General features: G+C 46.0%; 1 protein-coding gene across 1 annotated transcript in view; it reads right to left on the reverse strand.

The window, feature by feature from the left end:
* Positions 1–6,356: 6,356 nt before the first annotated feature.
* DLX4 (distal-less homeobox 4) overlaps positions 6,357–18,310 on the reverse strand; it is a 36,725-nt gene continuing 24,771 nt past the window's right edge. Inside the window, exon 3 of the mRNA XM_060255831.1 lies at positions 6,357–6,616. Within this exon, the coding sequence (XP_060111814.1) occupies positions 6,365–6,616 (252 nt within the window). The 3' untranslated portion in view covers positions 6,357–6,364. The remainder of the gene's footprint in view (positions 6,617–18,310) is intronic.

Below are 18,310 nucleotides of genomic sequence, written 5' to 3' on the forward strand. Positions count from 1 at the left end.
GAAGGCCAAATAACGAAACAAACAGGGGAGAAGATAATGGAAGGTTTAAAAAAAAGTTAAAATACATAAGGTTAGAGAAATGGAATTGAAATTTTTCACCAAATGGTATAGAACTCCGGCTACTTTAGCCAATATGTTTCCTGGGTTGAACCCTAAGTGTTGGCACTGTAAGAAAGAGAAGGGATGGTATTCCCACATGTGGAGGGAGTGTCCTGAGGCCAAGAAACTATGGGATACGGTAGTGGGAATGATAAAGAAATTCTTTCAGGTAGAGCCGAGAATTAACTTTGAACTAATGCAGATGAGTTTATTAGGGAATGAAAAAATAGGGAAGAACAATCAAGATTTACTAAAAGCAATGATATCAGCGGGTAAAGCGGTAATAGCGGCAGGATGGAAGGATAAAAGTAAATGGAAGGAAAGTACTTGGCATAACTACCTCTTTGATTTTGTCCAGTCAGATATAGCCGCTATAATGTTGCAAGAAGAATCATGGGAAGAAAGAAGATCAAGAATTAAAGAAAAGTGGCTGACGTATCTGAAATGGGCGAAGGAAGAAAGGAGAGTGGACATTCAGTGGAAGCTTAAAGTCCTTTGCTCCTGGCTGGAAGAAGAAAAGGATGTATAGACTAAGGGGGGTGGGTTGGGGGAAAATGTAAAATGGATATCAGAAACCATGTAGAGAAACGGATAATGTATAATAATAATAAAAATATACATAGAGGGGGGAAAAAACAGGACAATCTTTCCACAAACTGTCAGGCAGTTTGTGGAGGTTCATGCCAATTCATGAACAGGGAACTGGTCATTGTGAGTTTACTAGTAAAATGATGTGTTGAATGTCACTTATTTATATTTGAGATAAAAGTATATAAATTGGTGGAAGTGTTTTCATTACTACATCATGGTATTTTTCTGTTTCCTAATTTCCCCGTGATTCTCCCATTTTGGTTTTTCAATTCATGAATTGGAACATTTACAGACAGACTGTCTCTGATCAAACAAAATGTTCACCAAACTTCAAAGCAACAGGAGAGATGGAATTCTCCAGCCTTGAAAACACTCTTGTCAGTTTCAAATTAGTCCTGTCAGTTTCAAGAGGGCCCCTCCTTTGCTGGGTTCCTTTGTATCCCCTTCCAATTTTCTTGCACAGAGCTTTCAAAATCCCTTCCCCCCCCCCCACACACACACACCGGCTTGGATTTGTTGTGACTCTGCTTTGAGAGCAGTCCTTTTAAGCTTGCAGTGCCACGGTGGCACTGGGATCAGCTGGACATTCTGTACAATGAACTGGTTGTGCTGAGCTTGAAAAAAAAGCTCCCCCTCCAGTTTGTACTGCACAGATTCTCTGATTTGACATTAGTCCCCTTTTACTAGTATTGTTACAGTGCTACTGGGTTCTTCTGAGCACTAGTACATTGCACTGGTTCTGTTGGGCTTGCACCACACCTAGCTTGGAAAATGATTCTGTGCGTCACATCAGTCCTGGTGTTTGTTGCGGGGGAGGAAGATAGAGGAGATTGTGAGCCGCTCTGAGACTCTGATTCAGAGTGGAGGGCGGAATATAAATCCAATGTCCTTGTCCTCCTGCTGAGCTGGCATTGCCACAATGGCACTACTGGGCACTAATACATTACACTGCTTCTACTGCACTTGCAAATGCCACTGTCTGCACAGAATCACACTCCAAGCATCTCCTGTTGAGTCGGCATTTTCACAGTTGTACTGAATTCTGCTGGGCACTCTGATTGCACTGGTACTTCTGGGAACTCTATACATTGCACCAGTTCTGCTGGACTTGCAAAAATGATGCCTCACTTCTTCCAGTTTCTGCTGCAGAGATTATCTGTCTTACTCTTGACCTTAGTCCTGTTAAGTTAGCACTGCCATAGTGGCACTGGTTCTGCTGAATACAATGCACTGTTTTTGCTGGCTTTGCGAAAGTGCCCCCCCTTCAATTTCTACTGCAGAGATTCTCTAGTTTGACCTTAGTCCTCCTTTGGTTTTGCACCGACACTTATTCTGCTGAATACAGAGATTCTCTAGTTTGACCTTAGTCCTCCTTTGGTTTTGCACCGACATTTATTCTGCTGAATACATTGCATTGGTTCTTCTGGGCTTACAAAAACACACCCCTTCAGTTTCTACTGCAGATATTCCCCAGGACTTTATGTTCTGCTGGACTTCTATTGCCCTTGCTTTTTTGCTGACCCTCCCTCCCTTGGAAACAAGGGAGGATAGGGGCATCTTCTGGGGGGGGGCATAGCTTGGATCCTATAAATTCAATCATTACCACACTTGGACAGCAGGTAGAGGAGAGTTGGCAGGAGATCCTCTGCAAGTTTGGTGTCTCTAGTATGTCGGGGTGGGGGGTGTTCTACCATATCATGAACCACATGAACAAGCTAATCTTTCCAATTCATTTAGCTCCTAAAAGCTTATGACAGTTTGTGGTTCACAAACCAGGAATGCCATCAACCAAACCAGATTTTCCTGGTTTGTGTGCATCCCTAACAATATCTGCCAGGGAAGAGGAAAGTTTTTATACCAGTTTTCTGTATCTTAAGGTGTCTTACAATAACTTGGACCCCGTAAATTCAGTCATTACCAAACATGGGGGGCAGGCAGAGGAGAGATGGCAGGAGATCCTTTGCAAGTTTGGTGTCTCTAGCATGCTGGGGTGGGGGCATTCTACCATATCATTAACCTCACAAACTGAACCCATTCATTCAGCTCCTAAAAGTTACCTTCTCTCTTCCCACAATAGTAACCTTGTGAGGTGAATTGGGCTGAGAGAGTTCGGAGAGAACTGTAAAGAAGAGGTTGTGGTGGCAAGTACAGTTCATCCAGCCGGAGCCTACAACTGAAATAATTTATTTATCTGCCAGTGACCTCTATTTTCTCTTGAAGCAATCTGTGAACATTTTAGACAGCTTTTATTGGATTATTTATTGCATGATGTTATACTGCTGTCCTTGCGCTGTTTTTAAACTCTTTGTAATCCACCTCAAGTCTCAGCCTGAAAGGCAGACTACAACCCACCCTGAGCCTGTTCTATAGGTAGGGCAAGCTAAGAATAGAATAGAATAGAATAGAATAGAATAGAATAGAATAGAATAGAATAGAATAGAATAGAATACATAAGTTTTTTAAAAAAAAATCCCTACTGATCTGATCCTGGTATTGGAGAAGGATCAAAACATATCTTATGATGGCCTCTTATCAATTTGTTATAAAACAAAATAAAAAATGGACTCCACAATGTTGTTTTGTACAAAAAAAACTTATTTATAGTTTTACATTCTGTTTATAAAGAAAAAAAATACAATATACCAAAAGTTTAATTTCAATAAATAACATTTTTTTTTTGCTGCTATACTTGGCAAAAGTTTGGAGGAGAAAAGTTAAATTAATTAAGACGTCGCTTCATTAAATAGACTCAAGTTATTTTGAAGTGGGGATGAGGAAGCATTGGAGCTGTGTTTGAACGCTGCAAGAAACAGCAGTTGATTCTGACCATTTGTTACATTCTCATGTGTCCCTTGCTCCTCCCACCTCCAGTTGTGCACAGGCAACTTCCTCAGAAGTGTGTGTGTGTAAAAGTGCCATCAAGTCGCAGCTGACTTGTGACAATCCTATAGGCAGGTCTTTTTTTGTAGCAGGAACTCCTTTGCACATTAAGCCACACACCCCTGAAGCTTACAGTAGGCCCTGTACTAAGAACCCTGTAAGCTCGTGGGGTTCCTGCTACAAAAAAAAAAGCGCTGCCTATAGGGTTTGCAAGGCAAGAGACATCCAGAGGTGCTTTATCTAGGTTGCCAGGTCCCTCCTGGCGATTGGCATGGGATTGGGGGAGTTACCGAAAGAAAGACAAAGGCCCAAGCCTCTAGCTGGCATTGCACAGGAAGTGACATCATCACACTAGTGATGTCCAGGCAACACTCTAGTATTTAGGCAAAAACTTTATGGTAAAGCAGGCTTCCACCATGAAGTTTTGCCCAAATACCAGAGCATTGCCTGGACATCACTAGTTTGATGATGTCATGTCATTTCCTGTGCAACACTGGCCAGAGGCTTGAGCCTTTCACTCCTCCAGGTAAGTTCCCCCACCAGCCAGCTGATTGGTGGCTGGAGGGCAAGGCCTGTCAGTGGGGGACCCCTGCCTGCACTTGGTCTGACAACCCTACCCTTGCCTCTGCACAGCAACCCTGGACTTCCTTGGTGGTCTCCCATCCAAATACTGACCAGGGCTGATCTTGGTTAGTTTATGAGATCTGATGGCATTGGGCTACCTTGGGCTTTCCAGATCAGGGCATCTTTAATGGATCCAGCTCCAATTTACCATGATGTTCACATTCAGGTGCTTCAAAGAATTGCAGTTCCTTTAATCCACACAAAGCAGAATTCTAAATGAGGATTAAGCAGAGGTTTAGGCTGCAGTTCTAAGGACACTTTCCTCAGAGTGAGCCTCACCGAATGACAGAGGACTTACTTCTCAGTAGACCTGTTCAGGCATGCTCCCTTAGACTCCCAGCTTGCACAGAATAAACTCCAGTTCACTACGGTGTCTGTGTTGTCATTCAGCAATGAAATACAGCTAGATTAACTGCTGGACGCTAGTGACAGAGGAAGGTGGAAGGAGCAAGGAGTCCACAGGAACACCAAAACAGACTGTGCATGCACCCCATCAGAGTTTAATTGCAACTTGCAGTCATCATGTAGGAGCTGAAAGAAGAAGACTGCAGATTTATACCCCGCCCTTCTCTCTGAATCAGAGACTCAGAGTGGCTTACAATCTCTTATATCTTCTCCCCCGACAACAGACACCCTGTGAGGTGGGTGGGGCTGAGAGGGCTTTCACAGCAGCTGCTCTTTCAAGGACAACTCCTGCAATAGCTATGGCTAACCCAAGGCCATTCCAGCAGGTGCAAGTGGAGGAATGAGGAATCAAACCCGGTTCTCCCAGATAAGAGTCTGCACACTTAACCACTACACCAAACTGGCTCTCAATTAAAAGAAGAAAAAGCACAATTCTTCTCTTAAGAAGAGTAGGGGATATGAAAGAAATACAGGGCTTGCACCCACAAACTTTCTAAGAACTGTAAACATAACCCTGGCTTGAATACAGTTTTTTAAAAACAAAAGATTTTAGTGACAGATAAACTTGGAGGCAAATTCAACTTTGCAGAAAGGACCTGAATATAAAAAAACTAATTTTTTCAGCATGAGAAAGTTGGGGTTCTGTACAGAAATCAACTATCTGGAACCATCACTTATTTCTCTTGGAAAAGGAGGTGAAAGCTGATTAAACTTTTGTTTGGGGGGGGGGAGAGTGAGTAAAAGCTTTGACTTTTTGAGTCTGAGGCTGAATTAGATCCAGTCATATTTTCCATCTTTTGACCTGCACGGACAAAAGCTCTGTGTTATGGATTGGGCAAGATTCAGTGGAAAAGCTGGCTGGATCTAACCCACTGGATCATTGTCTCCAAGCTCACCTGTATCCTGTCCCCCCAAATCATGAAGCCATGTAGTTCTACACGGTATGTCATTCCTTTTCTAATAACTTTTGGAAGGAGAATCTTGTGCAGAACAAAATCCTGCTACACTAATTAGGAATGCCACATTTCCCCCACCCCACCCCCAGCAATGCTCCCAGGGCTTTTTTTGTAGCAGGAACTCCTTTGCCTATTAGGCGACACCCACCTGATGTAGCCAATCCTCTAAGAGCTTACAGTAGGCCCTGTGCTAAGACCCCTGTAAGCTCTTGGAGGACTGGCTACATCAGGGAGGTGTGGCCTAATATGCAAAGGAGTTCCTGCTATGGAAAAAAAGCCCTGAGTGCTCCTGTACCATCAACAGCAGAAAACCAACAAATGAGGCTTTCCTCTCACCTCCCTGCTGGGGAAAACCTTCATCCCTGGGATGGCTGCCTCATTTGAAAAGGCAGAAAGGTGCTACCGGGGCAGGGGAAAGTGGCCATCCTAATCCTGCTAAGACAGCTAGAGGAAACAGCGGCCATTGTCTTTGGAACAAAACATGAACACCAGTCTTGTAAATCCCTGATAAAGAGCCGCTGCTTGAAATGGGAGCCAGACTTCTGGTCAAGTTTGACATTGTGTGGGAGATCTCTCCCAGTCTTCACCTCGCATTTCCTGCCGCAGTTGAGAATTTCATCTGTGAACAGTTCAGGAAAAAAAATCCTTTGCATCTTCAGCCAGACAGCGGCTGTTGGGAGAGATTTGCTGGTGAGTCCTTCAAGGAAACGATCTCTTCCAGACGCACTCCTGCTTCCACGCTCCAGGGGGGTGTCCCTGATCCTAGCTTTGGAGCCTGACGGGTGCAAGCTGCTTAAGCTCTTTCCAGGTCACATCACCGGAGGCCTCCCCATGGCGTCTGGGTGTTGTGACTGGTGGTACCAAGGTCCAAAGCTGTTGATGTAGCCGCTGGGAGGGAGAGGAGTTCCTTTGCATGCCATGGGGATGTCCCAGAGCGGTGGTATGTTGGGAGAGCACGGGGATAAAGAGGAGGAGCTGTGGAGATGGTCTTCTTGGATGCTGGAGCCCTGCTTCATGATCTTTTTGAACTTGGAACGCTTGTTCTGGAACCAGATTTTTACCTGTAATAACCAAGAAGGCGGAGGCAAGTCAGAAGAGAGAAACGTCTTACATAGAATTGAAACGCAGTTGGTTTGGGAGGAGGGGAAACCAAAATGATGCTCCTAACCTGGATTTGTTGGGCAAATACATATATTCTAGATATTTTAAAAAAAACACAACGGTTTGAGCCATGGCCCCTTTAAGACCAACAAAGTTTAAATTTTCATGTGCAAGCACACTTCCTCAGATACCTGCACACAAAAGCTTATACCCAGAATTAAACTTTGTTGGAATTAAGGGGCCACTGGACTCAAACTTTGTTCTGTTGTTTCAGAGCAACATGGCTACTTTTTTAAAAAATCAGTTTTGTTGAATTTAGGAGTTTGAGATTGAGAAGCTTGAGAAGACAAGCATCACTGGGAAAAAAACAAGAATGCTAGGAAAACTTGAAGGCCATCAGCACGAGGAAGACGGCACATAAGATGGATGGATGGACTCAATGAAAGAAGCCATGGCCCTCAGTTTGCAGGACCCGAGCAAAACTTTTAACCAGAGGATTTTTGGGAGATCATTAATTCATAGGGTCACTATAAGTCAGAAAGGACTTGATGGTACTACACACACAGAGCGAGTGGGAAGGTACTAAATTTGCAAGCTGGGATTAAATGTTATTGCACTAACACTAAAAGGGAACTTGTCTGAAAATACTCCAAAGGTCAAAAACATGAATTCTGAACTTTGCCCATGAGAAAGGACTGGGTCCTGACTGCTGTTTCTATAGGCACAAGTTCATCCACTCATGGAGCTTGATTTTCCTGACTTTCCCCTCCTGCGGAGTCCAAAATGACCCCTGGAATCCTTTTCCTGGGGGACAGGGGACTCCCAGAATGTGGACCTGAGAGCAATGCTCCCTCTAAGCTGTGGGGTCTTGTGAGCTACTGGCATTAAAGTTGTGAGCTATTGCATAAACTGGTTTGCTCTGGGGCCATCATTCCTGAGCTAATACAAAAATGTGTAAGCCAGAGGCTAAAAAACTGTGAGTCGGCTCACTCACACTAGTTCAGCTTAGAGGGAACACGGCCTGAGAGGGACATTTTGAATTGCCATGGAAAGGTAAGAAATTGTGCTTCAGGAGAAGAAGCACATGCATTTACAAAAGCTGGGATCCAGTCCATTTATGTGTCCCTATATATATATCCAGTTTTGTGTTGGAAAATACCCGGAGACTTTGGGGGTGGATCCGGGAGGGGGCAGGTTTTGGAAACAGGAGAGGAGGGGAGGGGCCTCAGCATGGCACAGTACCATAGAGTCCACCCATCAAAGCAGCCATTTTCTCCAGGGGAGCTGATCTCTGCCATATGGAGATCAGTTGTAAAAACGGGAGATCTCCAGGCCTAGGGTTGCCAATCCCCAGGTGGGGGCAGGGGATCCCCTGGGTTGGAGGCCCTCCCTCCGCTTCAGGGTCATCAGAAAGCAAGGGGAGGGGAGGTAAATGTCTGCAGGGAACTCTAGCATTCCCTATGGAGATTTATTCCCATAGAAAATCATAGAGAATTGATCCGCGGGTAACTGGGGCTCTGGGGGGCCTGTTTTTTGGGGTAGAAGCACCAAATTTTCAGTATAGCATCTAGTGCCTCTCCCCAAAATACCCCCCAAGTTTCAAAAAGTTTGGACCCAGGAGTCCAATTCTATGAGCCCCCCCAAAAAGGTGCCCCATCCTTCATTATTTCCTATGAAAGGAAGGAATTGAAAAGGTGTGCCATCCCTTTAAATGTGATGGCCAGAACTCCCTTTGGAGTTCAATTATGCTCGTCACAGCCTTGATCTTGGCTCCACCCTTAATGTCTCCTGGCTCCACCCCCAAAATCTCCTGGCTCCACCCCCAAAGTCCCCAGATATTTCTTGAATTGGACTTGGCAACCTTATCCAGGCCCCACCTGGAGGCTGGCAACCCTAAGTCCATAGCTTGTGTGTGTGTGAGAGAGAGCTACATTGAATTTAGGAGCCCTAACCAGAAAAGATACTAAATGTGCAAACTGGAATTTTTGGAAAGTGCCATCAGATCAAAGCCAATTCATGGAGACCTCCTAGAGTTTTCAAGACAGAGATGTTCAGAGGTGGGTTGCCATTGCCTGGACTTCCTTGATGGTCTCCTATCCAAGTACCAGGGGTAGAACTCTAGCAGGAGCTCATTTGCATATTAGGCCACACCCCCATGATGTATCCAATCCTCCAAGAGTTTACAAGGCTCTTTTTTGTAAGCTCTTGGAGGATTGGCTACATCAGGGGTGTGTGGCCTAATATGCAAAGGAGCTCCTGCTAGAATTCCACCCCTGTCAACTACTAACCAGGGCCAACCTTGCTTAGCTTCTGAGATCTGATGAGATCAGGGTAGCCTGGACCATACAGGTCAGGGATGTGAATTCTGAACTTTGGCCTGACTTTGACTACGTGGGATGTTAATTTCTGCTCCAGAATATGTCTGAAGAAGTGTGAACGCACATGAAAGCTCATATCTTGAATAAAATTTTGTTGGTCTTAAAGGTGCTACTGGACTGCTTCAGACCAACATGGGTGTCCATTTCGGCTCACCAGCGGGAAGCAGTGCAGGGCTGGCACAGATTGTACCAAAAGTGGAGCTCAGCTGTGGGATTAGAGGCAGGGAAACAGGAAGGTGCCACCAGGAAGTGGCGCCCACATTACAGCAGCAGTGTGTGGGCTGGACTATAGCTCCACCTAGAAAGACTGTGGAACCAAAAGAACCTCCACCTACATTCAGGGTCAAACAACACAAACACACCATGGTGCGCTGTGTGCCCTCAAAGATTTATTGTTGCTTTTTCAGTGGATTACAGTCTTGAAGGCTGTAATCAAGAGCAGAAGGGGTCAGGAAATGAAATCCTCCCAACAGTAGATTCAAAACCACTTCCTGACCCTGTTGCTTTCCCCCATCCATGTAGAAAAAGGTACAAAATAGGGAAGCTCTGAGTTGGGAAATGCCTGGAGATGTTGGGGGCAGAGCCTGAAGATGGCAGGATCTGGGGTGGGTGTTTTTTAGCGCTCTTTTCCCCGATTAATTCCTTCACAAAGTAGCAACCATGGTGCCCCCACACCAGGGCCGGTTCTGCTACTAGGCAAACTAGGCAATTGCCTAGGGCACCCAATTTGGTGCCCCCATGTGACTTGGTGATTTTATCAGTATGGGGAGGAGGGGCAGAAGTTAGTTTTGCCTAGGGTGCCAGACAATCTAGGGGTGGCCCTGCCCCACACACACCATCTCTAGTCCAGGAGCTGTTGTGAAGAGGAGGAAGACACAGCCTTTGAAAACATTAGGGACTTTTATAGACTGGCAAACTTTACCAGCAACTGGCCCTCACTTGCACGTTCAAGCCTCACTGTTGTGGCGCAACTAGGGTTGTCAATCTACAGGCGAGGGCTTCAGTTCTCCCAGAGTTAGAGCTAATCGTTCATTCATGGCTTTTTTTGTAGCAGGAACTCCTTTGCATATTAGGCCACACACACCTGATGTAACCAATCCTCCAAGAGTTTACAGGGCTCTTCTGACAGGGCCTACTGTAAACTCCAGGAGGATTGACTACATCAGGGGTGTGTGGCCTAATATGAAAAGGAGTTCCTTCTACAAAAATGCCCTGCATCATTCATTCATTCATTCATTCATTCATTCATTCATTCATTCCCCTTCTCCTGGAGAAAATGGCTGCTTTGAAAGGTCAACTGCATGGCATTATACCCCACCAATGTGCCTCCCCTCCCATATCCATACTCCCCCCCCCATCCACACTTCCCCAGGTTCCATCCTCAAATCTCCAGTTATTTCCAGGTATTTCTAAGCCCAGAGTTGGTAACCCTAGACCCGACCCTAGTTAACATTTGCAAAATGCTTTCTTCTTGCACAGTAGCTTTTGCAGAAGGATCAGAGAAGGCAAAGTGTAAATGCTGGTCTTCAGGGCATGCCCAAAGATGGAAAAACACAGGGATGGGGAGCTCCCCCTCCTCCCAGCTTAAAACTCTGCACCAAACCAAATCAGTTCCATCTGATCATCTGCAAATCTGGGGACAGGGAGAGGGAAAGTTGCATTTTTTTTAAATAAATAAATATTGGATACCAGTTTCAAATAAGCAAGGGGGAGGCGATGAAAAAATCCATTGTCAAAACAATAAGCCTACTGTCTTAGGGTGGGGGCGGGAAGAGTTTTCTAAGATTTCAAGCTGAAGCATTTGCCATCGTTTGCCTCGTGTCAGTTCCTTGTTCTGTTTTTCATGTATCGTCATCATCATCATCTATGCCCAGCCATTCTCTACAGAGGGAGCCCCAGTAGCTTACATCATTCTCCTCTCCTCCATTTCATCCTTATAACAACCTTATGAGGTAGGTTAGGTCAAGAGTGTGCGACTGGTCCAAGGTCACCCAGTAAGCTTCTGTAGTAGAGTGGGGATTTGAACCCGGGTCTCCCAGATTCTACTCTCACCACTATGCCACACTGTTTTTTCCCCCCCATTTCCTGCCTCCTTCGTTGCACTCTAATCTGCCCTCTATTCCTTACAGAATTCTTGCCATATCCCTTCCATGTTTTCCTTAGACACTGGTTCATAGCATCCTTTTCTTTCGGCTCATATCAGAGCCAACCCAGTGTAGTGGTTTGGGTGTTCTGGGTTTGAATCCCCACTCTGGGAAGCTCACTTCAGTGGCCTTGGGCAAGTCTTTCACCTCACCGCCTTCACAGGGTGGTCATGAAGATAAAACAGAGGAGAAGAGAATGAGGCATGCTGCCCAGAGCTTATTGGAAGGAGGGCAGGATTGAAATAAAAACCAAGGGCAAGACTTGCCCTCTCTTCAACATTTATGCATTACTGAAGGTCTGTGTTGCTTTCTATAGGCTTTCTGGGCTTAAATTTTCAATAACTGCCTTTTTACCAATTACAAAAATCCAGGAGGACAATCCAAGTCATAGCTGTCCCCCAACAGGTTAGCAGCTCTAAATACAGCAACTGTTGGTGTGTCAAATGGTGTGTCAAACCGATAATGCACAGACATTTCCCAAAATCTGCACTAAAGACTATGGCACATATTCCCACCATTTGTGATGCAACTTCTGGGAAGGAAACTGAGCCCTAAAGAACACTAGTTCTGGTGGGATGCAGGCCAAGGTTGCCAACTCCAGTTTGGAAAACTCTTGGAGATTTGGGGTGATGCTTGGGGAGTACAGAGCCTGGAGAGCAGTCCTGGCAACTCTTCCTGCCGGAAGGCTGGTAACTCGAAGGCCAACAAGTCTTCCCCAGATGGCAATGATAAAATGGTGATGGTGGTTGATTAGTTATGCCTTCCTTCCTCCCCCTTTTCTGTAAGCTCAGAGTGCTTCTCCCCATCTCTATTTTACCTCCCCAGAAATCCTATGAAGTATTTATTACTTTCAATTTCTATCCTCCCCTTCCCTGGACAGCAGGGTTCAGGGTGGGTTACAACACAATCAACAGCTACAATTATAGCATTACAATAATAATAAACTATCACATTTAATTTACAATAGTGCATGATAAAGCCAATGCATTTATAATTGGTGGCCTGTTGGAGAAAATACGACAGAGAGTGGTTCTGGAATGACCACATTTTGTTTGTTTTAATTATTTAATTTGGCTAAGCTCGACTCATATATATTTTACTTATTTTATGCATATTAGCTCCCTATGTACTCTATAATCTAGGATTTTATATTATTTATATTGCTATTTTACTGCTAAATCTGTTTTATGCCAACAAAGGCTTGCTGTTTATTATTATTGTGATAATTGGTGACTATCAGGAACAGATATCTGAGAGGAGACTGAAACTTCAGGTTGGAGTCAGTATTCATCTAACTATCGCTATCCCCAACCATATGCTTGGTGGAACCTCTCTGTCTTGCAGGGTCTGCAAAATTGTTTCAGGTCTCGCTGGGCATTGGTCTCACTAGACCAGGGTTGGCCAAACTGCGGTTTAGGAATCACATGTGGGTCTTTCACACATATTGTGTGGTTTTCGAAGCTTCCACCATCCTATTGGCTGGCCTGGAGAAGGCATTTGCTTCTTTAAATCACTTCTCCAAGCCAAGCCAGCCAGCAGCTTGGAGAACACATTTAAAGCTAAAATTGCTTCCTTTCTACCTCTCTCCCTCCCCAATCCCCTTCCTTCCTTCCTTCCTTCCTTCCTTCCTTCCTTGCAGCTCTCAAACATCTGACATTTATTCTATGTGGCTCTTGTGTTAAGTAAGTTCGGCCACCCCTGCACTAGACAGAAAGTTCGTCGGGGAAGGACGGTGGCTCAGTGGTAGAGCATCTGCTTGGGAAGCAGAAGGTCCCTGGCATCTCCAAAAATGGGTCCAGGCAAATAGGTGTGAAACACCTCAGCTTGAGACCCTGGAGAGCCGCTGCCAGTCTGAGAAGACAATACTGACTTTGATGGACCAAAGGTCTGATTCAGTATAAGGCAGCTTCATATGTTCAAAGTTCCACCAGGTCGGAGCCAGGGCCAAATCTAGGCTATGTTGAGAGAGAATGGTTGGCCCAAGATTGCCCAGGGAGTTTCATGGCAAGCAGGGATTCGAACCTAGGTCAGCTCAAGCCTAAACTAAAGTCTGTCTTGCCTTTCTGCACTTTCTGCACTATCAGTTCTGTGCCCTTTTGCAGACCTGCTGATGTTGGGAGAGATGATTCTTTTCCTCCAGAGAGTGGAAGGTGATTCAGCTTCATGGGGAGAAGTGTTCGTGCCACTGCTGCTTCCTCTCAGTAAACAGATTTTGCAGGTTTCTATGTTGTTTCAAAAGCCTGTGAAACCTGTTTGACTAGAGGCAGATGTTGGGACAGAGGAAGACTTGTGTGCACCGTGGGATGTGTCCTTTCCTTCTAATCACCCTGAAGACTTTTTAAAAAAAAAAAACTGTCTCTGGCTTGATTCTTGTTGGCCTCACAGGACTTGCTAGGAGCAAATGTATTCAAGGAGATGAGAAGCAGATCTCAACATAAAGGGCCTTTGTGGTAAAAGCAGGGGGTGTAGTGTTTCCAACTCTGGCTTGGGGAATTGCTTGAGATCTGGAGGTAGAGACTGGGGAGGTCACAGTTTGGGGGAGAGGAGGGACCTCAGTAGGACATAATGCCATAGAGTCCACGTTCCAAAGCAGCCATTTAAACCAGGGGAACTGATCTCTGTAGTGTGAGGTCCATTATAATTCTGGGAGAACATGCTGATGATGGCGTGTGATGACAGAGAGCCAGTTTGGTGTAGTGGTTAAGTGTGCAGACTCTTATCTGGGAGAACCGGGTTTGATTCCCCACTTCTCCACTTGCAGCTGCTGGAATGGCCTTGGGTCAGCCATAACTCTGGCAGAGGTTGTCCTTGAAAGGACAGCTTCTGGGAGAGCTCTCTCAGCCCCACCCACCTCACAGGGTGTCTGTGGTAGGGGGAGAAGATGAAGGAGATTGTGAGCCGCTCTGAGACTCTGATTCAGAGAGAAGGGCAGGGTATAAATCTGCAATTCTTCTTCTTCTCTTCAGGGGCAGGGATCCCCCTGGTGGCCTACTCCTGGGCAGGGGATCCCCCGCCTCCAGTGGGAGCTTGGCAGCCCTAGGGATAACTCAAGACTCCACCAGGAGATTAGCAAGTAGTAGTGGGGTGTTGACCTAAAACCCACAAGTATATTTCACCCCATAAAATCCAAAATAAACGTCCATATAATGATTGGCCCTCAATCCAGAAGAGGAATAGAAAAGTATGCACACACTGCTATATCTGGTAGGATTGTCATATCTGGGTTGAGAAATACCTGAAGATTTGGGGGGGTGGAACCTTGGGAAGGCAAGGTTTTGGCAGGGGAGGGACCTTGGCAGGGTGTGAAGCCATACAGACCAGCCTCCAAAGCAGCCATTTTCTCCAGGGAAATGAATCTTGGTCATCTGGAGATCAACCGGAATAGCAAGCGATCACCAGGTACCACCTGGAAGTTGGCAACCCTAACACCTGGGAATAAACAGCATCTTGTATGGAAAATAATCCCACCTGGAAATTGCAACAGTGTAAGAGAGGGAGTTACAGGATTGTTCCTAGAGGTGCTTTTATTTTCTCCTTCCACATGCAGCAAAGTTCTGCACACCCTATGCCAGGGGTGGCCAATGGTAACTCTCCAGATGTTTTTGCCTACAACTCCCATCAGCCCCAGCCAGAATGGCTATTGGCTGGGGCTGATGGGAGTTGTAGGCAAAAAAACATCTGGAGAGCTACCGTTGGCCACCCCTGCCCTATGCAACAGGTGCCTATACGTCCACAGCTGGGACCAGATGTAATTCTGTGGCAGAGTAGGATTCAAACTTGGGTCTTCTATGCTGACACTCTAACCACTAAACAGCACTGGGTCAGGTAGGAAGGGTTTGGAAAGACCTCTGCCTGAGATTCTGAAGAGACGCTACCAGTCACAGTAGACAATGCTAATCTTGATAGACCAAGAGCACTTACAGACATGCGAAATAATGTCATTTCAATTAACTTCAGTTACTGTTTGCAAGTGGATGTGCCATTTCACATTTCGCACTGAGAGCGGATTGAAAATGTGTTCTCTAGTGTTTGTGAAAGTGTCCCAGCCGTCTGACTCCATCCAATGAGAATAAACCGACTTTGAAAGACCAGTAGTCTGCCTCAGTATAAGAAAACTTCCTCTAGGTGGTAGAACGGAGTAAACTACTATAGATTGAAGGGGAAGAGAGTCACATTCGTAGTGGTTTGGGGCTAGGGTACATGAAGGAACAGTCATAAGAACATAAGAAGAGCTCTGCTGGATCAAACCATTGGTTCATCTAGTCCAGCATCCTGGACTCACACAGTGATCAACCAGTTCTTCTGGAAGGCCAGCAACAGGGAACAGAGGCCGAGGCCTCCCCTTGATGTCGCTCTTGGCTCTAGGATTCAGAGGATTAGTGCCTCTGATTGTGAAGGTTCCCCTCCCCTCAGTCCCCATGGCTAGTAGCCATACTGTCCAGATCTTTCTCACAAGCCCTGATGTCTGCGCCCCTTCCTTCATATGTGAAGAGGGAGGCAACCAGAGACAGGGCTTTCCCTGTGGTGACCCCTAATTGTGAAATGACCTTCCCTTTGAGGCCTGCCTGGAGCCTGCCCTACTCTCTTTTAGGCACCAGGCCACCTGCTTTCTTTTTTGCCTAGGTTGGTAATTAAGGCATTCATCTTTTAGTGTTAACCTCATTTTTTTATCATTTGTTTTTCGCCTGAGAACTTTGTGATACTTGTTTTAAACTGCTTGGTGTTTTTTTTGTGTTTTTGCACTCTAGCAGGGTTTTAATTAACATCTTTTCTACGGTTTTAAAATTATTTTTTCTTTGCAAGCTGCCTTAGAGAGACGATAGAAATTTTCTGCATAAATAAATTAATAAGTAAATACTCTCTCGCGTAGAAATTCCCTACATACAATTAAAAAAAGCCTCGGCACTTCAAAGAGAATGGCTCTGTTCTATCATTTTTCACTTGCTGTGCAGCCTTCCCCACTTAGAGGCATTATGAATGTAGGAGACGTTTGAAAATAGACCCCTTCCCCTGTAGCCTGAAGTCATATGATCCAATCTACCATCTCAGCATTTTCCCTCTCTACCGTGCCACATGCATAATCCAGACCCAAGCTGGTAGCTAATGTCATGTTTTATTTACCACAGCCATCACGATATCTTGTGGTAGTGAGTTCCATAAGTTATCTGGAATCAGTATGCCATAACACAGAGACACACGTAAGCCAAAATTTCCATTAGGGTTCCCAAGTCCAACCCCAGAAATATCTGGGGACTTTGGGGGTGGAGCCAGGAGACTTTGGAGGTAGAGCCAGGAGAAACTGGAGTGGAGCTAGGGGGGAGGGGGGAAACGGCGCCGGGGAGCGTAGTGAGCCGCCCCATCTCGGAGTGGGCGAGGCCACTGCGCCGCTGCCACCTCTTCTCCACTCGCCGTGGCTGCTCCTCCAAGATGGGCTCAGCCTGAGCTCATCTCGGAGGAGCAGCCACGGCGAGCGGAGAAGAGGCGGCTGCGGCACGGTGGCCTCGCCCACTCCACTCCGCCTCTGGGGTGGAATCGGAGGGGGGTGGAGGCGGGCTGGGGGCGTGGTGAACCGCGAGTCCGGGTCCTAGAAGGGCCCAGATTCGCAGCTCGCCATGCTCCTGGCCTGCCTTGCCCTCCCCTGTGCTGCTGCCGCCTCTTGGCTGCTCCTCCGAGATGGGCTCAGCCTGGGCCCATCTCGGAGGAGCAGCTGCGGTGGGCGGGGAGGGGGTGGCAGCGGCATGGCAGCCTCGCCCGCTCCTGGATGCGACGGCTCGCCATGCTCCCCGGCGCCGTTTCCCCCCTCCCCCCGCTTCCATTTTTTTGAGGAGCAGGGGAAGAGGGTGGAAATCCTGGGGTCCCCCGCCAGGACGGGAGGGTTGGGAAGCCTAATTTCCATTGATGTTTCTGTTAAGAAACCCTCTCAGGCAGCTCATATCAGAATATTCTGTGCAGGCGTTTGTAATGTTCCAGTTCACACAAAAGCAATCGAGCAAGCAAGGTCTACTTTACATCTGATTTCTCTGGAGAAAGAGCCCCATTTTATAATCCTTCACAGCATTTTCTACCTTAGTGCCCCCCTTCCCAAATCTCCAGCACACAGATTACAGCAGGTTTTCACTTGACTTTCTTCTCTCTCCCCAAAATAAATCTTATTTTTGCCTCTGGCTGTGGCTCACCCCTGACATCTGTCTACCGATCTCTGTCAGCTGCTCAGCCACCTGTAAGGAAGGCTGCTGGGTGAGTAGGCACTTGCAACATAACTCTACCCCACCCCCACCCCCACCCAAGCAAGACCTCTGCCAGTGGAAAGATGACCAACACAAGCCTTGTTGGAACAAATGGGAGCTGTTGAAAGTGTGGCAATAGCGCTGGATCGCGCCCTGTGATTTGAAACATGGGGCGAGTTCAAATCCTACTTAGTAAACATTACCATCTGTATATAACTGGTTGCCACTTTTGTTTTTCATAATTAACAACAACCTGGGCTGCAGTGGACAAATACAAACAAAGCTACAAACTGCTGCACAATAATGAGATTATAATATAATAGATACAAATACAGAGTTGCTGCAAAAGCATACCAAGCAATGTCACAAAGCGGCTCACAATCTCCTTTATCTTCCTCCCTCACAACAGACACCCTGTGAGGTGGGTGGGGCTGAGAGGACTCTCACACCAGCTGACCTTTCAAGGACAACCTCTGCCAGAGCTATGGCTGACCCAAGGCCATTCCAGCAGGTATTAGTGGAGGAGTGGGGGATTAAACCTGGTTCTCCCAGATAAGAGTCTGCCGAAACTGAAAAATTAAAAAAATATGGCATTTCTCAATGTGGAGCATTATTGTTTCAAATTTATTCTTTAGATATTTATATTTACACAAATGCCACATTGCATATACAAAGCATGTGTCAGTCCACAGATAATCGAATGAGGAAAATCAGGATTACAATGTATCCAAAGATTTCTAAAGTCCACTCAAAATCAGCTAACCAGCCATCGATAATTGCAAGGAAAACACAATTTAAGATAGGAGTGCCTAAGCCTCTTCAATGCAAAACAGACCTTCTCACATTTCAGTTGGGCGTGCTTTGGTTTGTATTGAAGAGGTTTAGGCACTCCTATCTTAAATTGT

The sequence above is a fragment of the Heteronotia binoei genome, chromosome 15 (genome assembly GCF_032191835.1).
Source record: "Heteronotia binoei isolate CCM8104 ecotype False Entrance Well chromosome 15, APGP_CSIRO_Hbin_v1, whole genome shotgun sequence".
Classification (NCBI taxonomy): Eukaryota; Metazoa; Chordata; class Lepidosauria; order Squamata; family Gekkonidae; genus Heteronotia; species Heteronotia binoei.